At 41.0% G+C, this 25,765-nt stretch overlaps 1 protein-coding gene across 2 annotated transcripts; it reads left to right on the forward strand.

Annotated features, from left to right (window-relative positions):
* The first annotated feature begins 984 nt into the window (after positions 1-984).
* Positions 985-24,718, forward strand: TCTN3 (tectonic family member 3). Of its 2 annotated transcripts, XM_009215049.2 has the most exons (14): positions 985-1,479; positions 1,644-1,767; positions 2,080-2,198; positions 7,378-7,505; positions 7,740-7,848; positions 7,936-8,051; positions 8,571-8,606; positions 9,468-9,548; positions 10,469-10,594; positions 11,477-11,584; positions 11,908-12,002; positions 12,301-12,454; positions 14,475-14,612; positions 23,795-24,718. In XM_009215049.2, exons 1-14 carry the CDS (start codon positions 1,224-1,226, stop codon positions 24,029-24,031), a joined length of 1,827 nt encoding a protein of 608 aa, XP_009213313.2. In that variant the 5' UTR covers positions 985-1,223; the 3' UTR covers positions 24,032-24,718. The 2 variants fall into 2 exon arrangements, with proteins under 2 accessions (XP_009213313.2, XP_021799735.1); XM_021944043.1 differs by lacking the exon at positions 9,468-9,548.
* The last annotated feature ends 1,047 nt before the right edge of the window (positions 24,719-25,765 follow it).

Here is a 25,765-nt window from a genome sequence, read left to right on the forward strand (position 1 = left end):
CGAGACCAGCCTGGACAACATGGTGAAACCCCATCTCTTCTAAAACTAGAAATAAAATTAGCCAGGCGTGGTGGCGTGTGCCTGTCATCCCAGCTACTCAGGAGGATGAAACAGGAGAATCACTTGAATCCTGGAGGCAGAGGTTGCAGTGAGCTGAGATCACATCAGTGAACTCCAGCCTGGGCGACAGAGCGAAACTCCATCTCAAAAAAAAAAAAAAAAAAAAATCAGCTCCTCAGTCACACTAGCCACATTTCAAGCGCACATTTGCCACATAAGGCCGGTGACTACCATGTTGGACAATGCAGCTACGGTACATTTCCAATGCTGCAGGAAAGTCACATGGCCCGCGCTGCTGTGGGGAATCAGAAGAGGCACGCCATTCCTGGGAAGAACAAACACCTCTTAGAGAGGCTTAAAAAATTTGCCATTAACACGGAAAAAAAATCTTCTATTTCCATTCCTCCATCTTATTTTCTCACGTCCTAGACAATGTTTCTTTTTTTTACTCTTTCTCTCCCTATTTTCTCACATTTTTCCTATCCTTTTTTCTTATTTTTCTCTCACTACTTTTTCTAACAAAAACATGCAGTCCAGCTTTAATGATTCGATGCATTTATTTAGGGTTTTTAAAATTTCTCAATGTTAAAATGTAAGGAGCTGAATGAACATTATTTCTAATGTGTTTTCGAAAAAAAAAAAAAGCCATATTTAGAGGAGACTGTTTTTTAAGGTATGTGACCTTAGGTGTGTTTCCCCCACCTGAGAACATTATTCTTCCATAGAAAGGGTTTCTCACCATTGGAATCCGGGGTGAAAAAAAAAATTTGCAATTCTAGTTCTGGCCTCTGGGATTTCCTTGCACTGAGGCCGGGCTCAGTCCTCTGGGCCGCGAAGTGGGCGCGGAACCTGTCCGTCCCCGCCGAACTCCTACCGCCACCTAGCGGAGAGAAGGCGCAAGGGCTCCTTCTCCACTGGCGGTTGCCAGGCAACGAAGGCAAGCCCCGGCCCACGTTAAGGAGGAGGGCGCAGACCGAAGGACACTGAAAGAGCTGTAACAACCCCACTTTCGATTGGCTGAAGAGCTCTCATTCTTCTCATGAGCCAATGAGAAGAGGCACGCGGATGTCGTCAGACGCTATGCGACTCCTCCTACCCACGCTCTGGCAACGCGTCTGGAGACCGCGGTGGCTTACGTCGGACCTGCAGGCCTTGACTGCCCCATGCGCACCCCACAGCTGGCCCTCCTGCAAGTGTTCCTCCTGATGTTCCCCGATGGCGTCCGGCCCCAGCCCTCTTCCTCCCCAGCAGGGGCAGTGCCCACGTCTTTGGACCTGCAGCCAGGAACGGTTGGCGGAACCCTCCAGTCCTCTTCAGAGGCGACTGCAACTCGCCCAGCAATGCCTGGGATCTCTACAGTGGTCCCTACTCTCGTGACTCCCTCGGCGCCTGGGAATAGGACTGTGGACCTCTTCCCAGGTGAGGGAAAACGTTGTGGGGGTGGAAACTTACTTGTGAGATCTAAAATTCTGTGAGCAAAGTTGAACTGCCACAAAGCAGGAGTGGGGCTGTCGGAAGGAGGGTGAGCACCTGGGAGAGTTTGGGGATCCTCATCCCACTCAGTCTGTGTTGTCCTTTCATAGTCTTACCGATCTGTGTCTGTGACTTGACTCCTGGCGCCTGCGATATAAATTGCTGCTGCGACAGGGACTGCTATCTTCTCCATCCGAGGACAGTCTTCTCCTTCTGCCTTCCTGGCAGCGTAAGGTGAGCTTCGTTGCTCAGATGGAATCCTAAAGGGATTGGAGCCTACAATGGGTAACATTTGGATGTAAGAAGAGTTAGGCTTTGTGCCTCCTGCCCCTACTTCCACTCCTAGGACATTCCCTTGGTTTTTCCTAGGAACTGCCTTTTCTGATTCTCTAGAGCAGGGCTGGCCAGTAGAATAAGACCTTCGTGTCGTCCTATAGGTGTCCAAGGAGTCCTCTCTTTGGCATCTGGCCGATATTGCTAGGGCACTCTTCTAGAAGGGGCACCCGCCCCTTCTAAATATATCTTCTCCTTCCTCTTTCCTCACAGGTCCTCAAGCTGGGTTTGTGTAGACAACTCTCTTATCTTCAGGAGTAATTCCCCATTTCCTTCAAGAGTTTTCATGGATTCTAATGGAATCAGGCAGTTTTGTGTACATGTGAACAACTGTGAGTAGAAACATGTTGGCTGTTCTCATTTGCTAACACAGGAGTGTTATCATTTGTCTTCCCTGGGCCACATCGGAAGAATCGTCTTGGGTCACACGTAAAATACACTAACAATAGCTGATGAGTTTAAAAAAAAAACAGCAAAAAAACTCTTAGTGTTTTAAGAAAGTTTATGAATTTGTGTTGTTGGGCTGCATTCAGAGCCGTCCTGGGCTGCATGCGGCCGGTGGGTCGCAGGTTGGACAAGCTTGGTCTAACATTTATTGAGAATTGGCTTTTATTCTGGCCTTTTTTTCCATTTCTTTCTTTTTTAAACTTTTTTTCTTTTGTCCTTTGAATCTCTACCCCTTTCTGCCTTTTCTTTCTTATTACTGAATACATTTGCTTTTTTTTTCTTTTTTCTTTTCTTTTTTTTTTTTTTTTTTTTTTGAGACCGAGCCTCCCTCTGTCATCAGGCTGGAGTGCAGTGGCATGATCTGAGCTCACTGCAGCCTCCACCTCCGAGGTTCAAGTGATTCTCCTGCCTCAGCCTCCTGAGTAGCTGGAACTACAGGCACGTGCCACCAGGTCCAGCTAAATTTTGTATTTTTAGTAGAGACGGAGTTTCGCAGTGTTGGCCAGGATGGTCTTGATCTCTTGACCTCGTGACCCGCCTGCCTCAACCTCCCAAAGTGCTGGGATTACAGGTGTGAGCCACCGCGAACCAGCCACATTTGCAACTTTTTATATTCTATTGGCTGCGGATCAGAAAACTCATAAATAGCTTTAATTTCAATCCTTTTAATCATTCCTCTTAACTCAGATAATCACAGATAGACTATATCCCCCACTTACTACAATCTCCATGAGGGTACTAACTGAATCCCCAGTGCCTAACACATAGTAAGCACCAAATAATGTTTGAATGAATATCTTTGACAAATGAGTCTATGCCAACCTTATTTTCATTTCATGAGGCAACAGTGTAGGAGGAGCATTGGATTAGGATCTCAGTCCTGCCATATCCTTACCAGCTATACAGACTTGGGCAAATCCCTTAGCATTTCTAGGCCCGTTTCTTCAACTACAAAGTGAGAAATAGTATCATTGGCTTTGTATACGAAAGTGCTCTACAACTGTAGAGTACAATAAAGATTTGAGATTATTTTTGGGGATGGTGAGTGGACTTAAAAATTTGCTGGTGATGGCTATAACATTTCGAAAGATGTTAAGCTAATCTATCTTTTTAAAATGTCGATGAAGCAAAATAATGTTCCTGCACAAAATGGATTTAAAGGTCTCTTGCATCCTGGAAGTCACCTCATCCTGATTTCATCTGACTGTTAATAAGATTTGCAAAACTATATTTGTCTCAGAAAACAACCAATTTTTGGTTTGGGGGGCCTTGAATTTGAAAGCAGTTATCAGGAGCCTTGTGGTTATTTAGATCGTAATAGGGTAAAGGGAACAAGGTGAATACTTCATTTTAAGATAAGGTTGTGGCCTGGCGCAGTGGCTCACGCCTGTAATCTCAGCACTTTGGGAGGCCGAGGTGGGCAGATCACTTGAGGTCAGGAGTTTGAGACCAGCCTGACCAACATGGTGAAACCCTGTCTCTACTAAAAATACAAAAAATTATCCAGGCATGGTAGTGGGCATCTGTAATCTCAGCTACTTGGGAGGCTGAGGCAGGCGAATCATGTGAGCCTGGGAGGCAGGCGGAGGTTGCAGTGAGCTGAGATTGCACCACTGCACTCCAGCCTGGGTGACAGAGCGAGAGTCTGTCTCAAAAAAAGGTAATGTTGTCTCTTCTTTTCCAAACATTTTACTGCCTTTTAAATCCAGCCTTATGATCATGCTCCAGGGTTATTGCAATGGCACCTACCTGGGGCTCCCTGCTTTTGATCCCCACTCCTGCCTCCCACACCATCCTGCACACTCCTTCGGGATCAGTGGATCTGAACTTTCTTTAACCAACACCACCTGAGGGAGGAATATGGCCACTTCCAATAGTAATTATGGTTCATTACATCAATGAACTTTTCCCTGAATGAGGCTGGGGTGTACATTCATGTTTAGTCTGAAAAAGAAAAAAGTTTCCCTTTGGTTCTGATTATTTGCCCACCTTCCTCACATATATACACATAGCATATACACACAGTATACACAGCTATGGAGAATCACTTCACTAGATTAATCTTTCTATAACTTTGCATTATGTTGCTTCCTTACTCAGAAACCTCCATTACTTCCCACTTCCCATAAAATAACATCCAACTTCTTAGCTGGCCAAATCTCCTATTTGATCCAACTTAGTGTTCCTGGCTCTTTTAGCATTACTCTCTACTTGACCCTCTGCTTTGGCCGAACTCATCTACTCGTTGTCCTCAAGATATGCCCTGTATTTTTCCCAAGTTTGTATTTGCTTTTCTTTCTGACTCTATAGTTCCTTTTTCTTTCTGCATTTTGAAATTCCTGTATTTTCCATGAGTGTTTTCTTGCTTATCTATTGGAAGTAAGCCCATCCTCAGAAGTTCTAAAACATTTTGTTTGAGTCACCCTCTTAGAACCTATAGGATTTCTTATATTGTTATTAGTTTATGTAAACATCATATCTTTCCAGGTAAATTGTCAACACCATGAAAGGATGGACCATATCTTTGTTTCCCCATGGTGCTTAGTATCTATTGGTACAGCCAGGCCTGGTGGCTCATCCTGTAATCCCAGCACTTTGGAAGGCCAGGGCAGGAGGATTGCATGAGCCCAGGAGTTCGAGACCAATCCTGGCAACATAGTGAGACCCAGTCTTTACAAAACATAGTAAAATTAGCTGGGTGTGGTGGCGCATGCCTGTAGTACCAGCTACTTGGGAGGCTGAGGTGGGAGGATTGCTTGAGCCCAGGAGTTCGAGGCTGCAGTGAGCTGTGATCATGCTACTGTACTGCAGCCAGGGCAACAGAGTGAGATCCTGTCTCCAAAATAAAACAAAATTTTAAAAAAAGTATCTACTGATAATGATCATCAGTAAATTATGTTTTTAGTCAAAGTCTGTGCAACATACTGGAGTGGGGAAAAACACCAGGAATAGGAGTCTGCAGTCTACTCTCGGCTCTGCAAGCTGGCGCTCTGGCTTTTTGCTACTCTTTTACCTCTGAGGATCGAAATTTCCTCATGGGATTAGATCAGATGGTCTGTAGGTTTCCTTTGACATCTGAAATTGTAATAGAAGTCTAAATACCTTTAAGCTCTTTTAGGTGTAATATATCATCTATGATGGTAGAAATTTTAGGCAAAAATTCTACTTAGCCTATATTTATCATCACTACCGCCAATATCTTTGCACTGAAGTGAGAGATAAAATGTTAACTTTCTCTTATTCATTTAAGCCATGAAAAAATAGCTAGATAGATGTTTTGCCATCTCAGTTCACCTTCTTTCTTAGCTTAACTTTAACTTTCATTTCATTTATAAAGATACAAATAACTGCATTTTACATGAGGTAAATATCTCTTCCATGTGGTTTTCAGGGTATGAGTTCTGAAGGAAATGTTAAAATAGCTCTTGGAAGCGTTAGGGTTTGAAGATTTCAGATCAGAGGTGGAAAGTGGCCCATAGACCAGCAGCATCAGCATCACCTGTTTCAGAGCAATGCTTTTCAGATTCCAATATGCATACACATTACCTGGAGATCTTGTTAACATGAAGATTTTGATTCAGGTCTGGGGAGTGGCCTGAGAGTCTGCATTTCTGAGAAGCTCCCAGGTGATCCCTGAGCTACTAATGTGTGCACCCCACTTTGAATAAGAAGGATCTAGGAGATGCATGGAGAGTGAGTAGTCTGAAAGGCCCCAGAATTGAGAGCTACATTCATGCTGACTTTTCAGGAGCTGAAAAATCAGATAATTAAGATGTTATCCATTATCACAGAGGATAAAGGTCAGGTTCATTTAACGTGGAATCCTCATTTGCTTTCAATGATGCAAGTATTGTAACCTCTTTTACTCTGTACAAATGACCATTAATTATATGAAGAATGAAACTGGCAAGGGGCATGTTTCCCAATGTTCTTTTTTCAATTTAGCACCTGAGTAGTAAAGCAGACAGAGTGTTGTCAATCACCTGCCATCCTCTGGGCAGGGGACAGCATCACAGCCCTTTTCCTACATCTCTCTACTGGTTCTAAAGTGCCATAAAGAGAAGACTGCAGGAGTTTGGGTAGATTTATACATTGCTATCATAGAAATTATAGAATTGTTCCAGAAAATACCCTTTTTAAGTATCTAAAATCTTGAATGGAGGAATTATAAGGCTTAAGCAATAAAATGCAACAAATCTATTAACTTGAGAGATAGTAACATTGTTAGGACTGGTCAGTTGAAGTTTAGAGGAAACAGGAAGATTTGGGAAGGACAGATCAAATAATTGTCATAATTGTCTCTAATTGTTCCATGTTCCTATGGAAATAGTGCAATTCTGTTAGAGACTCATTTGATATGGGGCAGACATGAGCATTATCGAGCTTCCTATTTTCTTTTCTTTTTTTTTGAGATGGAGTTTCGCTCTTATTGCCCAGGCTAGAGTGCAGTGGTGTGACCTCGGCTCACTGCAACCTCTGCCTCCCAGGTTCAAGCGATTCGTCTGATTACAGGTGCCTGCCACCATGCCTGGCTAATTTTTTGTATTTTTAGTAGAGACGGGTTTCACCATGTTGGCCAGGCTGGTCTCAAACTTCTGACCTCAGGTGATCCACCCGCCTCGGCCTCCCTAAGTGCTGGGATTACAGGCCTGAGCCACCACGCCTGGCTGAGCTTCCTATTTTCATCACAAATTGCTGATCATACACATTCTTGGCCATCAGTGACTTGAAACTGACTGGCATTCATTGACCATATTCTTATCTCAGATCTTCCTATTAAAACAATAATTCAGTTAGTAGTTTGTGAATAAATTAAGAAGTGATGGAAATCAGAATTGTTATTTCTGGAGATGGAGTATTGATTGGGAGCCTTCTGGGGAAATATTCTGTAACTCGATCTAAGTAGTGGTAATATAAGTATATAAATTTGTAAAAATTCTTTGAGTTTGCACTTAAGATTTGTACCCTGTATATTATGCTTCAATTAAAATATTTTTTAAAATTAGTTACTTGGCATATTTTTCTTTTATCTAAACTTCCCTTTTCTTTTAAAAAACATTTTAGCAAAATTAAACTATTTCCAGAAGCTTCAAAAGGTCAATGCAACCAACTTCCAGGCCCTGGCTGCAGAGTTTGGAGGCGAATCATTCACTTCAACATTCCAAACTCAATCACCACCGTCTTTCTACAGGGTGAGCCTGGGGAAGGGGATGGGATTGTTTGGTTTGGTTTTCACTCATAGCAGACAGCTGACAGGGTATCTTTGCAGCACTACCCTGCAGCTAGCTAAACCATTGTCAGCTCTTTGGAGGGCAGTACTGTCCACGTAATCATGCCCTTGAGTTAACCTTGTTTCTACTCTTTCTTTTCTGTTGTCGTCTAGTCCAGTCTCACTATGAACCAATTTTCTTTTATATTTTATTCAGGCTGGGGACCCCATTCTTACTTACTTCCCCAAGTGGTCTGTAATAAGCTTGCTGAGACAACCTGCAGGAGTTGGAGCTGCGGGACTCTGTGCTGAAAGCAATCCTGCAGGTGAATCCGGAGCAAAAGTACCAACCTTTTCATTCAGTTTAAAACAGGCTTTCTCACGTACCACTCTGTTAACTATTTGTGTTTAAGGTTTCCTAGAGAGTAAAAGCACAACTTGCACTCGTTTTTTCAAGAACCTGGCTAGTAGCTGTACCTTGGATTCAGCCCTCAATGCTGCCTCTTACTATAACTTCACAATCTTAAAGGTAGGTGTCCTTTCTCTCCCTACACTGTCACTACGATGAAGTTGAAGCGAACACGCTTCTCACTGTTGTGGGTTGTGGAAAGAGCATTGAACTAGAAGTCAGAATCCCCAGGAGCCGTGTAAAAGACAGAGGGCTTGGAAACCATATCTGAAGACAAATGCAATAACTGGGGATATATATCCAGGATAAGAGATCATCACCCTTCTCACTAATGGGATCGGCTTGCGAGGGTGGAAGGGGGAAAACACCTATTTCACCAAACTTCTTGCTTTTGCTATTCAGTAGAGCTCTGTCAGAGTAGACAGGCTTCACAGTCTATACCCTCCTGTCTGGCTCCACTTCCTGGCATTTTAATGTAAAGAAGAGTCAGGTGGAATAGAGGAAGTAAATCATTCTAATATTTTGACTTCTCCCCTCCCCCTAAAAAAACCAAAGTCTATTGTTAGTAGTGTGAAACCATAAGCTCCTGGTGATTTTTGGTAAGGTAGATGCACACTCATGTCCCTGCTGTTCTCCTAGGTTCCAAGAGGCATGACTGATCCACAGAATATGGAGGTATGATGCTGTTGTACCAGGAAAAAGCAAAAAGAATATTTGGCTCCTCTGCATCTGAGGCAATTTTAGTCTAAGTTGTACTATTGAAAGATAAATGTAAGAGTGATATAGCAAACAATTAAGTAGATCTAAAATGGTGCTTTTGCAAGTACGTTCTATACAATTAATAGCCTCATATGAAACCAGGATCCATAAAGTGTTAGATAGGTTTGTAAACATTGGGTTAAATAAACTATATTTAGGGTGGGCTTCTTAATTTTTTTTAGAGACAGGGTCTTGCTCTGTCACCCAGGCTGAAGTGCAGTGGCACGGTCACGGTTCACTGCAGCCTAAACCTCCTGGGCTCAGCTAATCCTTCTACCTCAGCCTCCCAAGTAGCTGGGACTATAGACATGTGCCACCACGCCCAGCTAATGTTTTGCTATTTTGTAGAGATGGGGATCTCGCTATGTTGTCCAGACTGGTCTTGAACTGCTGGCCTCAAACAATTCTCCTGACTTGGCTTCCCAAAGTATTGGGATTACAGGCATGAGCCATCTCACCCCACCTGGAGTCTTTAATTTGCTAGAGGGCCTTATTAATCTTTAAGGGGAATACTGAATATAGTATTTCTCACAATTATTTGACTATGGAACCCTTGTTTTATATTTAATAGAACTAGTGTTCTGAGAAATAAGTTTTAAGAAGTGCTGGTTTAGAAAGACTTTTGAATTTAAGTTGTTGGCTGGTGATGGAAGAAGAGAGAAAGAGGGTGGTCAAGGGGAAGGAAAAATACTTACCTTAGCATGATATCTATTAATAGATACAAGACAAAATACCGCCTTCAGTTTTAGTTAACTGTTTGCTTCTTTTCATTGCTAGTTCCAGGTTCCTGTAATACTTACCTCACAGGCTAATGCTCCTCTGTTGGCTGGAAACACTTGTCAGAATGTAGTTTCCCAGGTAGGGATACTGACCTCAGATTCTGGACTGATGTATGTTGATCAACACTGCCAGAGGTGCCTCATCTTCCATTAAGTGTCAGACTGACCCCACTGAATTTTGTCTGCATTCTCTAACAATGTTGGGAACGCAAACTTGTTGCATTGGTAGATTCTTGGTTGTAATCCTTGTTAAAAGTAGCATACTGTGAATTTCAACAATTCCCAACAATTTTGAAATTAAACTTGTCAATAATTGAGCCCGTTATCCTCCCTACCACGTTTCAGTTATTTCCATCACCACATCCTCCAGTATTTCAGGTCCAGGACATTAAAATTATTTCTGACACCTCTTCCGTTGCCCGCCTGCAGTCTGTTACTGATTCTTACTGACTGACCACATCTTCTCTTGACACAGTCAGTATCATCTGAAAGTCTGAAGTAGATTAATCAACTTCTGTTCCTCTCTTCTCTAAACAATCTAAGCTAAAAAAGTAAGAATTTTCTTAAGGCATCTTCTTAAAGACTATGCTCAGAAATTTAAGGTTACTTTCAATTGTTGTATCCCCAGCAACTATCTTTATTCTGAAATATTGTGAGAGCCAAGTAAATCAGATTTCTGTTTCATGCTCACCTCTGCCTGTTTCTGCTTGCCTTCCTCTGCCCGTAATCAACTTATTTTTTCTACCCTTTCAATTCCTACCATAAACTCACCTACCCATAAACCCTTTTAAAGGGCTCTATCCAGTTTCTTTTTCATATACAAATATAATATGAAATCATCTTTATCTTTCATAGTATTTGTGTTTGGCATTTTTAACATTACTGTTTCAGTCTACCTCATTTAGTTATAAAAACACCCTTGAAGACAGAAAATTTTCTGTCCTGAACATATTTGGCCCAATAACTATTTTTTATTAATTGATTCTTTTTTCATTTCAGGTCACCTATGAGATAGAGACCAATGGGACTTTTGGAATCCAGAAGGTTTCTGTCAGTTTGGGACAAACCAACCTGACTGTTGAGCCAGGCGCTTCCTTACAGCAACACTTCATCTTTCATTTCAGGGTTAGGGCCCTTTTCTCATAGGGGATTTAGAGGGGAAGAAATATCGGGTTAGAAATAGTTCCTTTGCTTTTCTAATACATGTGAAATAGAATAAGAATATGAAGCCTAGTTCATTCTGTCGATTGAGGCCTCAACATTTAATATTCCATAGTTTTACTACAAGTTGTAGTTATTCTACAAGTGTTTACTCATTAACATTTTCTCCAATTCTCTATCTGGCCCCCAACAAAGCAGGACTTCAATCTCAAATCAAAACTTTTTTTATAGTCATTTTGAATCATAAATTCAGCCAACACCTACAAAAATTCTTTAACTAGCTTTTCTCATATTTCTGGGCAGTCAGCATTTTATTCATTTCCCACTTAATCTGAGTGTTCAGTCTTAATCACCGCCATTTGGCTTTCTGCTACTTCTTTCCTCTTTTTGAACCCAGCATAGATTTTCTCAACTCTACCCTCAGGTGATCAACCAACTGCTGTGTCTCTCAGAACTCATCTCTGGAACATCTATAGTTAATTAAAATATGTATTTTTAAAATTACATTTAAAATCTTCAGATTTTAACCAGGCTGTGTTATTATTGCTAAATTGCTAGTAATTTTTGAGAAACAGGGTTAAGGGATCCTTAGTAGATTCTTGGTTGTAATCCTTGGTAAAAGCAGCATATTGTGAATTTCAATATTCAGATCATGAAGGATTTATTTTAGTGAGTTAAGAAAAGTGAAAGAAGCAAAATGCTACACTGTGGAAAGAAGCCAGAGCGTTCAGTGTAGCTCACTTATTGCATTGCGTTGCCTTAAGGAAGGGTATGGTGAAGCCAAGCAGTGGGAGGTGGGAAAGCATGCTTACCTCCATAATTGACTTCTCTTCACTCTTTCTGCAGGCTTTTCAACAGAGCACAGCTGCTTCTATCACCAGTCCTAGAAGTGGGAATCCTGGCTATATAGTTGGGAAGCCACTCTTGGCTCTGACTGGTGATGTAAGTTATTCAGTATCCTTTTTAGAGCTGGGTGGCCTGTTGCAACCTAATGAGAAAAGTGGCAAAGGCTTTCAAACTTATGCTAGACTAGCCAAAGGTGAGAAATTTTTTGTTCGTTTTAATGAGGTACTTATATACTAATATATGGTTAATCATTTTTGGAATCGTAGTTGTCTCTCTGTGATTTTTTGAGAAAAAAACAAATTTGTGACTTGCACATTATGATAGTAATACAAAATAAGTAGCATTAAGAGAGAATGAGAACATACATTTTACAATGCTGCCTCCTTTTTTTTTCTGTTATGATGTCCTTGATCATCACTTTTCCACTTTGGATGACCCTCTTACGGAGCCAGGGTAATGGAAGTTGCTCTGTTAACAGACATGAGGTACAGTTTGGAGTGAATGCAATATCTGGATGCAAGCTCAGGTAGTTCTTTGCTTCCACATCATTTCCTGCAATTTCACTGGGAATATGTAGGGAATATGCTGATATGGTAACTTTCATATTTTGAATGACTTCGGAAGATGCTAAATCAGGAATAGTGTTTTACTCTAGATAGTGTTAATATTGCTAAGAGTTTTCTGGCAGTCGTTAATACCTACTAAGGATTATACCCTCTGGTCTATTTTATAATATTTCCAATGTTTGGTTTAATATACAGTACTAATATGGGTATATTATTATGTTAGCGTCAGACTTCGGCCTCCATGGTGTTTAATTACAGGTTGAAGAAGGCAGACTGCAGCCACTTGCAGCAGGAGATTTATCAGACTCTTCATGGAAGGCCCAGACCGCAGCATGTTGCCATCTTTGGTAATGCTGACCCAGCCCAGAAAGGAGGGTGGACCAGGATCCTCAACAGGCACTGCAACATTTCAGTAAGGAGAGAAATACACTTTCTGTTGAAGACTCATTTTTACCCCTTTGTAAATCATGGATAGTAAGATTAAAACCAGCCTTGTCTCCATAGATAATGTGTCATAGAAGGAAGAGTATAAGAAATTATGCCCACTCAAAGCCCCCTTTTTTTTTTTTTTTTTTTTGAGATGGAGTCTCACTCTGTTGCCCTGGCTAGAGTGCAGTTGCGTGACCTCAGTTCACTGCAACCTCCACCTCCTGGGTCCAAGGGATTCTCCTGCCTCACTCAGCCTCCCCAGTAGCTGGGACTACCAGGCACCTGCCACCACACCTGGCTGATTTTTGTATTTTTAGTAGAGATGAGGTTTCAACATATTGGGCAGGCTGATCTTGAACTCCTGACCTTGTGATCCACCTGCCTTGGCCTCCCAAAGTGCTGGGATTACAGGCGTGGGCCACCGTGCCTGGCCTTTTTTTGTTTGTTTGTTTTTTGTTTTTTTTTAAGACAGGATCTTGCTCTATTACCTAGGCTGGAGTGCAGTGGCATGATCATGGCTCATTGCAGTCTCAATTTTCTGGGCTCAAGCGATCCTCCCACCTCAGTCCCTCGAGTAGCTGGGACCGCAGGCATATGCCACCATGCCTAGATAATTTTTTGATTTTTTTGTAGAGACAAGGTCTCACTATGTTGTTCAGACTGGTCTCAAACTCCTGGGCTCAAGTGATCCTCCTGCTTGGCCTCCCAAAGTGCTGGGATTACAGGCATAAGCCACTGTTCCCAGCCTGAAGTAATTTCAGGTTAGGTTTAAAATACCTAATGTATTTTCGTTACTTAGAAAAAAATTTGAAGGCAGATAATCTACAGATTTCTGTTGTTCAAAAATCTCATCATGTATTTCAAATATTTTATATTTGAATATTTGGTCAGCACAGACTTTCATGAGGTTAAAATTGTGCTCTTTCTGTTGTAATTATAAAAATTTATATTTTTACAATCATTTGCATGAAAATGCATTATCTGGTTAAAAATCAAAACCATATAGAATGATATGCCTTTCTGCATCTTGCAATTAATCCTCCTGGAGTACTGCATTAGGTATACCATGTTTCTATTCTAGAAACTTTCGAGGTTCTCTGATGGCTTCCAAACAGACTACTTGGATGCACTTCATAATCTAACCCTTAGGTATCATCTTCTTTGACTTTACACTGCTCCTGTGTTCAAGTCCTTTACTTTAGCCACATGATCTGCTCAAGCCAGTTACTCAGTAACTTATCTAAATTAATCAATGAAGCCAAGTGCCGTGGCTCACACCTGTAATCTCAGCACTTTGGAAGGCTGAGGCAGGCACATCACTTGAGGTCAGGAGTTCGAGACCAGACTGACCAACATTTTGACCAAAATACAAAACTTAGCCAGATGTAGTAGCAGGCATCTCAGCTACTGGGGAGGCTGACGCAGGAGAATCGCTTGAATCCAGGAGGCAGAGGTTGCAGTGAACTGAAATCACACCACTGTACTCCAGCCTGGGCAACAGAGCGAGACTCCATCTCAAAAAAAAAAAAAAAAAAGATCGAAGGTCAGGCATGGTGGCTTACGCCTGTAATCCCAGCACTTTGGAAGGCCGAGGTGGGTGAATCACAACGTGAGGAGTTCAAGACCAGCCTGGCCAACATGGTGAAACCTTGTCTGTACTAAAAATACAAAAAAAAAAAATTAGATGTAGTGGTGGATGCCTGTAATCCCAGCTACTCGGGAGGCTGAGGCAGGAGAATCGCTTGAACTTGGGAGGCAGAGGTTGCAGTGAGCCGAGACTGCGCCCCTGCACTCCAGCTGGGTGACAGTGTGAGACTTTGTCTAAAAAAAAAAAGATCAGGAATAATAACATAGTCTTATTGTGAACTTTTGTGTTTTTCCACTAAGCTACTTTGCCCTCCTTATTACTGAATAATGCTTGAGAAACAACGGCTTAATGCATGGTGATTGACTATAGGCAACCATCAGGCAATTCAAGCAGATGCTTCTTTACCCTTCTGCAGGCTATCAACTGTACTTCCTGCTGTCTCATACCAGTTTCCCTGGAGATCCAGGTATTGTGGGCATATGTAGGTCTCCTGTCTAACCCGCAAGCTCATGTATCAGGAGTTCGATTCCTATACCAGTGCCAGTCCATACGGGTAAGTCATGGCTCATAAAGGACCACTAAGCCTTGCAAAGCCTAGATTGTTTTATCAGCCATTTGTTAATCAAATCATTTTTTACCTTCCAAGAGTCAATTTATGTTAGCAACCAATGTTTGTTTAAAGTGAGCTGACATAATTAATTGTCAAGTCTATGCGCCCTGCCTGATTACTGAAATTAACGTGTTGTCATGAATACAGCTTATATCCTTTTTTCTAAAAAAAAATCTGACCCCAGATTATAGTACAGGTTAATTTTTTTTCAGTAATCCCACCATTATTACTATTCTGATTGATTCAACCACAGAAAACACCTTCCATAATTGTTCAGTCTGTCAGCCACACAGTTATATGCGTCCCTGAGTCTGTTGATTGTGATTAAAGTTACCGCTGTGACTAGTTTATAGTCACCAGTTCTTAATTGTATCTGCCCCATTAAATGAACATTTTTAATCTGTAGCAAACATATACCTATTGTTTATTATGTGCCTTAGGAGAGCTTTAGCATCTGCCTTGGTGTTTGAACCAATCCTTAGCTATAGAAGTTTAAAAACACGGTATTTTCATTTTACTTAGAAATGACTAGGTCCTAGTGAAATTATTCACATATAAACTGGCATGCCAATTTAGTAACTTATAATGAAAATCAAACAGATTTAAATTCTTACCTTGCACTGTACTTACATCCCAGAAATGAAGTAAACTTGAGACTACATTTAGGTCAGAAGTAAAATACCTTTGAGTCTCCCTCACAACAGGGTTGGGCAAGTTACTTCTCTTTACCTAGAAATGGGGTCAACACTCAGGTTACCAGAAACTGTATTAATGAGAACATTCAATTACATTTTTTAGTTCCTGTGTTGTTTGGGAAGATACCCACAGGACCATTACACCTGTAATCCCAGCACTTTGAGAAGCTGAGGTGGGCAGATCACTTGAGGTCAGGAGTTTGACACCAGCCTGGCCAACATGGTGAAACCCCATCTCTACTAAAAACACAAAAATTTGCCGGGCATGGTGACGCATGCCTGTAGTCCCAGCTACTTTGGAGGCTGAGTCATGAGAATTGCTTGAACCCAGGAGGCGGAGGTTGCAGTGAGTCGAGATAACACCACTGCACTCCAGCCTGGGTGACAGAGCAAGACTCCATCTTAAAAATAAAAAAAATTAAAAAAAATAAAAAAAAGATTTGAACAGATACTTCACAAATGGAGATAAAGAATTGATCAATAAACATGGAAAGGTATTCAACATCATTAATCATTAGAGATATGCAAATTAAAACCGTGCACTACTACTTCATGCCCACAAGAATGGCTAAAACAAAAAAGACTGACAATCATGTTCCAAGAACGTAGAATAACTGGAATTCTCATACATTGCTAGTAGAAATGAAAATTGGTCTAAACTTTTACAAATGCATCTTCCGTATGAATCCGCAATTTTACTCCTAGGTGTTTACCCAAGAAACATTAAAACATATGCCCCAAAAAAGGCTTGTGCAAGAAAGTTTATAACAGCCCTATTCATACTCACTCAAAACTGGAAACAACCTGAATATCCATCTTGAGGAGAATGGGTAAATTACAATACATTCACACAATGGAATACTACTTAGCAGTAAAACAGAATGAATTACTGATACACAAAACAACATAGATGAATGTCAGAAACATTTATCTTTAGGGAAAGAAGCCAGACACACACACACACACACACACACACACACACACACACAAATAATAATAATAATTAATCTTTAATGATAAAAGTCAGAAAGTGGCTACTTCTGGGAAAGGGACACGAAGGGGCTCTGAAATGATGGACAAAGTCCAGACCTTGCTTTGGGTATTGGCTATAAAGCATATATAATTGGCAAAACTCATTGAACTAAATACTTAAGATGTATATATTTTATTGTTTATAAATTGTACCTCAATAAAAATATTAAAACCAAACAAAAAGACATTTAAGAAAACATGAGAGGCTGGGCACAGTGGCTCACACCTGTAATCCCAGCACTTTGGGAGGCCGAGGCGGGCAGATCACTGAGGTCGGGAGTTTGAGACCAGCCTCCCGGTGAAACCCTGCCTCTACTAAAAAAAAATACAGAAATTAGCTGGGCAAGGTGGCACACGCCTGAGTCTGTAATATATGTGTCTGATAAAGTTCTTGTATATGTAAAATAAGGAACACTTACAGCTCATTAATGAGTTACACACTTGTACCAAAGATGAATTTGTTATAATTGATAGTCTGAATGCAGCTACAAAAACACACCTAAAAGATAGTATCCACAACTTTTTCTTTAATAGTTTTTATTTGTACCGATTTTACATAGGGTATTAACATATAATGGTTTAAAAATTGTGATCATACAGATGTAATATATTGGGTGTACTTCTTATTACCAAAGCCTAACGTAACCTAATCCAAGCTCTTCATGCTGTTACAAAGTAAATCTTATTTTGGTACAAAGGGTTTTATTGTACTGTAGATTGAATTGAAGCAAATAACCACCTGAACTTTACAAAGTGTTAAAACAAAATTGCTGGTGGTAATTTCTTAAGTAAACATCATGAAATATTATAGCTTAAAGTAGAAATAAAGTAAGTCAACCATACATAACAGAACTGGACCCACAGTAAATGAAATGTATTGACTGGGCTATGTATCTTTTGTCTGTCTTGATAAAAGAAATGAGGTGACCAGATTTTGAGGGAGTTATGTTTCCCCAATGCTCTTCCTGTTGCACACACTAAATAAACAGTGAATTGTCTAATTTTGCATATCTATAACTTTTAAAACACAAATGGGAAAACTTTAGACTTGAGAATCAAAATAAAACACACTGAATATACTCAAAGAACCTTGTTCTTCATGTGATACTAAAACTCAAAATCTAAAACGGATCAATAGGCTGGTGCAGTGGCTCACACCTGTAATCTCAGCACTTTGGGAGACTGAGGTGGGAGGACCACTTGAGCCCAGGAATTCAAGACCAGCCCAGGCAACATAGTGAGACCCTATCTGTACAAAACATCAAAAAATTAGCTGGGCCCAGTGGCATGCACCTGTAGTCCTAGCTACTCGGGAGGCAGAGGTGGGAGGATTGCTTGATTCTAAGAGGTCGAGGGTGCAGTGAGCCATGTTTGTACCACTGCACTCCAGCTTGGGTGACAGAGTGAGACCCTGTCTCAAAAAATAAAATAGGCCAGGCGTGATGGCTCGTACTTGTAATCCCAGCATTTTGGGAGGCCGAGGTGAGTGGATTGCCTGAGTCCAGGAATTTGAGACCAGCCTGGGTAACATGGCGAAACCCCATCTCTACTCAAAAAAAGAAAATACAAAAAATTAGCTGCACAAGGTAGCACATGCCTGAACCTCAGCTACTCGGGAGGCTGAGGTGGGAGAATCACCTGAGCCAGGAGAGGTCAGGGCTGGAGTGAGCCAAGATTGCATCACTGCACTCCAACCTGGGCAATCGGAGTGAGACTCTGTCTTAATAAATAAATAAAAATAAAATAGGTCAGTAACATTTAGTATTACCTGGTTACCTAGTAAGTGCAATTTAAGCTTCTTTTAATTGGACTATCTACTAGGCTGCATTTACTCCAAACTTCTATACAATTATGGAAGCAATTTTAAAAATAAATGCAGAATAAGCATTTCATTTGAAATATTTGTTAATAAATACATTAATTAATTAAGCACAACCATTAAGATCCTAATTACCATGTGATGGGAAGGAAAAAGGATCAAATAGATCTGTAATTGCTAACTCTTAAATAGCTGTGACATACTTTCTACTTTGTGATTTGTTAATCTCTTATTATGTTAGTTCCCTACCTCCAAAAAAATATCTCCACTCATTTGTTTAAAAAAAAATCTTTATTGAGTGCTTACTCTGTGCCAAGTACCATGCCTGGAACTAGGTATAGACAGGTGAAGCGGACAGACATCATCCATAGAAGGTGTGAGGTACTGCTGAGGTGATCAGTTCTAATCTGTGTAGAAATTCACCAGCAGATACTGAAGGCCTGAACTTGGGTGGGAGTTTGGAGGGCTTTGAGAAGTGACAGAATTCAGATTTAGAGATGCCACAGATAAGACTTGACTGTGTAGATGTGGAGGTTGAGGGGGAAGGAGTCAAGGATCCATGTGTTATTTTGATAAATTCATACACTATATGATGATCAAATCGGTATTTAGGATACCCATCACCTTGAACATTTGTCATTTCTTTGTGGTTGGGAACATTTAAAATCTCCTCTTCTAGCTATTTTGAAATACACAATATATTGTTATTAATATAGTCGCCCTACTATGCCGTTGAACACTTAGTTATCCTTGACTTACCTGTTTCTGAGATAATGTATTGACTTTCTATTTTTGTAGGTCAGTTCAGCTCTGTTATTTTCCTCCTACCCTTCCCACCACTCTCCCAGTGTATTTGCATCAAATTATTAAATCAGTATTCAATGTTTCATCATGATGTTTATGTAAATATGCATGCTGCAGCAAGTATTCAATTTTCTGAAATTAATAATTACCTATTTCACTCTTAGTTTTCTTTGAACTAATAGCTAAGGCTTCTCACACTGTTCAACAGGTCTGTAAAATTTCTCTCAATGCAGTTTTTCAAACAGCTGAACGTGCCATATTATCTATCAGTTCCACATTTTCCTACATATTTTCTTCATGGAGACCCCCATAACCCCATAACCTGATGTAGTGTGGACTAGTTGCTGCCCTGCAGTTGTCAAGGGACTTTCTTGTACTGCCAACTAGGGTATTATTCTTAACTTGTTTAGTTTACTGATTCACTGTTTACTGGAACTACTTCTTCCTTTTTCTTGGTTTATTCTCTTGTGTTTATGGAGTTTGAGTCTAATAATTTTGGGGGGAAGATGCATGTAAAGTATTTCTTTTTCTTTAGTTCACATTGTCTGAAAATATCTTTATTCAATCATCATCATCATCATTATGCTTAAATGATCATTTGTTTAGATGTAACATTCTAGACTGAAAATTATTTTCTTTTCTTTTTTTTCTTTTTGAGATGGAGTCTCGCTCTGTCGCCCAGGCTGGAGTGCAGTGGCCGGATTCACTTACAATTTTGAAGGCATTCTTTCTTCTAGTTTCCAATATTGCTGTTCAGAGGCCATTTTAAGATCTTTTTATTCTTGATAGTCTGAAGTTTTCACAAGTTTATACCTTGAGTAGATCTTTTCTTCATTGATTATACCAAATTTTTTACTCTGAAACTCAGTTCTGAGAATTTTCTATTATTATTACATGATTAATAATTTCCTTCCCGCTCTTTTCTCCGATCTCTTTTTTTTTGGAACTCCTATTCATCTCTTAGAGTGTCGCTAGATTGAATCTCTATTTCTTTTTCTTTTCTCTTGTTGTCTATCTCCTTATCTTTTTGTTCTTCCTAAAAAAGATTCTCAACTTTATCTTTTAACCTTTTTACTGCATTTTTTATTTTGGCCATCAGATTTTTAATACCTAAGCTCTTCCTTATTCTGTTTCTTTTCATAATATCTTTTTTCATGTATCCCTGAAGATACTAACAACTTTGCATCTTCATCTTTCATTGTCTGTGTTTCCTCTGAGTTGTTTATTCTGTTCATTTAGTACGGTTTTCTCTTTATTGTGAGAAACTTTCCCCATGTTTGTCAATCTTCAACTCTCTATCCAAAATAAGAGTAAGCTGTTAAGCTGACTGAAAGCTCTGTGATTGTGGGTGACACTGACTGACTTGTGGCCTTCACTGTGGAGCAGTTATCCGTAAGCATTTTAGAGCTAAATTAGAGAAGGGATAATTCTCCATTTTTCGTTCCATGCCTCACTCTGACCTTCTCTATGCCCAATGTCCCTGAGTCCAGAATTTATCTGGCTTAAGTTGTTTAGTCTCTTGTTGAGGGGGAAAAGGAATAGTTGCCTGATTGCATTGAAGGGATATCATTTAGTAATGATTTTCCATCCATCCCTCACCCTTCCTCTGTTACCTCCTGTCACTGAGTATTGAGAGTTCCACAGAGAAAATCTGCTTGTGTCTTGTCTCTGAAAACTTTCAGGCTTGGCCTTCTTTCCCTCTGTTAAACCTTGCTGCCATCTGCTTTCTGGTTTTGCATATTACGATGTCTCCCCATTCCAGTGAACATGGAGTTTTTGTATCTGTTTCTTGTTGGATTGGAATGGTTTGAAGACATAGAGGGAGAAGACACGTCTTTATGCTGCTGTCTTCAAATCTAGTAGTAGCTCTTAATGAGCACATATTCTGGGTGCCTCTGAAAGAACAACTCAGTTTGAACAATGTTTGTCATGTGGGGTTTCTCTGCCACTGAAACACCACTATAAAGATATTAATATATATACTTGAGCAGACATTGGCCTAAAGGTTGCCTTCTTGGGTTAATAGTTACATTAGAGTTCAATTCTGGGTATGGGGTGACCTCAAGGCTACAGAAATTCCCTGATTTGGGAGTTCGAGGAGGCTAATGATACTCTTTTTCCCTGCCTAAGTTTGAAACCGATTAAAAGGAGTCAGATAAAGATAATCAGATATCAGTTTTATTACTAATTAACACTAGGTGGATATGATTTGGGTATATAGCAATGTTCAATACCACACTCTTCCATCATGAGACTACTATCCCAATTCCAACCACAGCTCCTTTGGGAATTCTCCTGGGACTGCTAGTGGGCAGTTTCAAATCTGCCCCCCTCCTAAAAGCTCTGAAATAAGTTAGAATAACACATTGATTCAATCAACTTCTAGATGACACTGAACCCATAGCTGAAAAATCATTCCCTATTCCATTTCCCATCCCAAAGTATTTCTCACCATTTCAGCCAGTATAGGTCACCAGGCATTTTGCAGTGGGTTTACATAACAATATTAACATGCTTCAGTAATGTCAGCTGTGAAGATTTGCTCCAAAAATTGAATATATGTCCTCTCCCCATTATAAAATTCCTGAAGGAAAACTAAAGTCCTAATACTAAATCCTTTTGTAAGTTTAAGTCAAAAGAAAGTTTATTACTTATTCATAGGGAATAAGTTCTTATCCATTTTCTTTCTCTGATTAGTCTCAGCCAGTCTTCAATGCCTGGCCGGAGTTAGGAATCCCTCGGCAGCTTCAGCCTGGGCTGGCCATCCTTGTAATGTATGTGGTTCTTTCAGTGCCTCAGAAGTTATATTAATCCTACGCCAAGTCCCTCATGAGCCTTACTATGTAAAAAAAAAAATAAATAAAGGCCGGGCACGGTGGCTCACGCCTGTAATCCCAGCACTTTGGGAGGCTGAGGTGGGTGGATCACGAGGTCAGGAGATCGAGACCATCCTGGCTAATACAGTGAAATCCTGTCTCTACTAAAAATACAAAAAATTAGCCAAGGTGTGGTGGCAGGCGCCTGTAGTCCCAGCTACTCAGGAGGCTGAGGCAGGAGAATGGCGTGAACCTGGGAGGCAGAGTTTGCAGTGAGCCGAGATCGCGCCACTACACTCCAGCCTGGGCGACAGAGCGAGACTCCATCTCAAAAAAAAAAAAAAAAAAAAAAAACTAAAGAATTAATTTGAATGCAAGATTAGCACGGGACTAACTCCAGACCCACTTAAAAACAAACTTTGGGAAGCTGAGGCAGGAGGATCACTTGAGGCCAGGTGTTTGAGATCAGCCTGGGCAACATAGCAAAATGAACATGGAAATTTTCCTCGGACTATAAACAGTTATTTTGTTAAACTTGAAGATTTTCTTCATTCACCCTCCTTCATTCTGATGCACATATTATGCATCTGGCTCTGAAATGAGTTAGAATAGCACATTGATTAAATCAACTTATAGACAACACTGACAACTGCCCCTACAAAAAAAATATAATAATAAAAATTAGCCAGGCCGGGAGCAGTGGCTCACACCTGTAATCCCAGCACTTTGGGAGGCTGAGCCAGGCGGATCACTTGAGGTCAGGAGTTTGAGACCAGCCCGGCCAACATGATGAAACCCTGTCTCTACTAAAAATACAAAAAAGTTAGCTAGGCATGGTGGTAGGTGCCTGTAATCCCAGCTACTCGGGAGGCTGAGGCATGAGAATCGCTTGAACCTGGGAGACAGAGGTTGCAGTGAGCCAAGATTGTGCCACTGCACTCCAGCCTGGGTGACAGAGTGAGACTCCATCTCAAAAAAAAAAAAAAAATTTAGCCAGGTGTCGTTGTGCACTCCTATAGTCTTAGCTACTCAGGAGGCTGAGGCAGGAGGATCACTTGAGCCCAGGAGGTCAAGTCTGCAGTGAGCGATGATTGCACCACTCCACTCCAGTCTGGGTGACAGAGCAAGATCCTGTCTCTAAAAACAAACAAGTGGCAGTCCCTAGGAGAGTTATTCCAAGCAAAATTATGTTCCCAGAGCTTGGTACTTACTGTTGCCAAAGACCACAGCAAATGCATAATATGTTCATCAGAGTGAAGGACGGTGAATGAAGAAAATTTTCAAGTTTAACAAAATAATTATTTATTGTCCAAAAATTATAATCAAAAGTTTGCTTGTTGAGCTGAGTCAAAACAAAGGGAATTCATTTTAGATAAACATGATTCCAGACATCATCAGGCTGCAGCTATATCTACCAAAGCTACATCTGTTAGGTCAGATACTTGAGTCAGTCTGACAAGATCCCTTCTAGGAACATCTGTTTTATTTGACATGAATTGGTGGGTGGTTGGAAAGATCCTTCCAACCCTGAGAGTCTGTGAGTGACCTTTCTTTCTGCCATTTGAGAAGGAATAGAATTGCTACTATTACTTCCACTTGTACATATGTACTGTTTCAGAGCCTGGAGGCTTCTGATAGAGTAGAGCTGCTAAGCACGTAAGAGTAGCAGTTTTGCCATGTGGCCTCTCTGATATCAGGCAGCTCCCCAGCTAAGGGAAACTAGAGTCAGGGTTTGGGTAGGTGTTAACTGTTCAGTTCTGCTATCATTGACTGTTGCTAAGATATTCATTTCCTTGTGTCTCACTGAAAGAGAAATACATAGGACCAATATGAGATAAAGGTATATCTTGCTTAAAATAATTAATTTCTCTCTTCAGGAAAAGTAATGATAATAGCCAAGTTAGAGTGCTATATGAATGGGTACCAAGCGCTGACCTGTCATTGACTTTCTTCCTGTAGGATTCTCAACAAGTTACAGAAGTATCTTTGACAACTATTGTGAACTTTGTGGACATTACCCAGAAGCCAGAGCCTCCAAGGGGCCAACCGAAAATGGACTGGAAATTGCCATTTGACTTCTTCTTTCCCTTCAGAGTGGCATTCAGCAGAGGAGTATCCTCTCAAAAATGCTCAGTCTCTCCCGTCCTTATCCTGTGCCTCTTATTACTTGGAGTTCTCAACCTAGAGACTATATGAAGAAAAGAAAATAATCAGATTTCAATTTTCCCTGTGGGAAACTCTGAGGCAGCCACTTATCTTGGCTAAATAGATCCTCACCTGCTCATGACCAAAGAGCATTTAGGATAATAGAGGACCTACCTGAAGGAATCCTTGTATATGAAAGGAGTTATTTTAGAAAAGCAATAAAAATATTTTATTCATCATAGCTCTCTGCTTTGGGCTCTGCAGACCACCAGGTACACAGGAGGCCCTCTGCTTCTCAAGCTGGGAAGGCCAAGAGCCTTCCTTCAGCCTTTCTGGTTATGTTACACCTAGCTGAATGTTTACAAGGTCTGGATCCATCTGCCCTCAGGCACAGTTGGGCCAAGCAGAAAGAGAAACACTTCTGCTGTCACCTTGAGTGACCTCAGGAGTAGCTTCCCTCTGGACTGTAGAGGAGCTAATTGTTTGGAACAGAAAACTGCTGGCTGTCGATTTTGTCCGGTTCCTTTGCCAACATCTGGGCACACCCTTTGCCCACATCTGGGCACACCCTTTGCCCAGACACGAGTGGGGAAAGCAGTTTTTTCTCCTCAGTTTCCAAAGTAAATGGGGAATCCCAGCTTTCTTTTCTACTAGCAAATGACCATACCATTTGTTTCTGCCTTTTTCTTCCGTTCATTGTGGTGAGGAAAAATAAAACTGGTTGAGAGCTTTGTTGTATTAATTCCAGCAGCATGGTAGAAGGCAGCTGACCTGTGGTCTGCCTCCTGATTATGCGTCTATGTGTGTGAGGTTTGGGAAAAAAAGGCCGGATAGAGTGGCTCATTCCTATAATCGCAGCACTTTGGGAGGCTGAGGCAAGAGGACTGCTTGAGGTCAGGAGTTTGAGACCAGCCTGAGCAATGTAGCAAGACTGCATCTCTACAAAAAATTGAAAAGCTGGCCGGGCACAGTGGCTCACACCTGTAATCCCAGCACTTTGGGAGGCCAAGGTGGGTGGATCATGAGGTCAGGAGTTCAACACCAGCCTGCAACATGGTGAAACCCCATCTCTACTAAAAACACAAAAATTAGCCGGGCATGGTGGTGGGTGCCTGTAATCCCAGCTACTCGGGAGGCTGAGGCAGGAGAATCGCTTGAACCAGGGAGGCAGAGGTTGCAGTGAGCCAAGATTGCGCCATTGCACTCCAGCTTGGGCAACAAGAGCAAAACTCTTGTCTAAAAAAAAAAAAAGAAGAAGAAAAGCTTAGCCAGGCATGGTGGCATACACTTGTGGTCCCAGCTACTCAGGAAGGTGAGGTGGGAGGATCACTTGAGCCCAGGGAGTCAAGGCTGCAGGAAGCCATGATCATGCCACTGTACTCCAGCCTGGGCAACAGAGCAAGACTGTCCCAAAAAAAGGATGAGGGGTGTGCAGGGAGGGAGAAAACTTTCATAAATACACAATAGCATTTAAATCAGGGGACTTAGGTTCTTTTCCTTGGAGATATACTCTGAAGACCCCAGTTTTGTGACACTGACTTTAGTGAGTCCAGCAAAAAATATTTTTTGTTTTAGCACAAGGCAGTGGCAGCTTACAAAGGGCCTTGCCTGCCCTGCCAATTCAGAGATTCTGGCTTGCAGAGAAAACAAGGTAATTTCCTATTATCACTCTTGGACAGGTAGGAATTGGTTGGGAACTATGATAGAAAACATTAAAAGGTTTAGGCCTGGAGCAGAATTATCCTAGCCTTGTAATTAAGGCAAATTTTTGGTGTAAGATACCAA

Source organism: Papio anubis, chromosome 11 (genome assembly GCF_008728515.1).
Source record: "Papio anubis isolate 15944 chromosome 11, Panubis1.0, whole genome shotgun sequence".
Lineage (NCBI taxonomy): Eukaryota > Metazoa > Chordata > Mammalia > Primates > Cercopithecidae > Papio > Papio anubis.

What these genes read in the sequence shown, in the direction of transcription:
- TCTN3 (XM_009215049.2), top strand. Translation starts at nt 1,224, where the DNA reads ATGCGCACCCCACAGCTGGCCCTCCTGCAAGTGTTCCTCCTGATGTTC. An exon ending in CACCACCGTCTTTCTACAGG is followed by an intron (nt 7,506 to 7,739) that starts GTGAGCCTGGGG and finishes TATTTTATTCAG; the next exon opens with GCTGGGGACCCCATTCTTAC. An exon ending in ATATCTGGATGCAAGCTCAG is followed by an intron (nt 12,003 to 12,300) that starts GTAGTTCTTTGC and finishes GTTTAATTACAG; the next exon opens with GTTGAAGAAGGCAGACTGCA.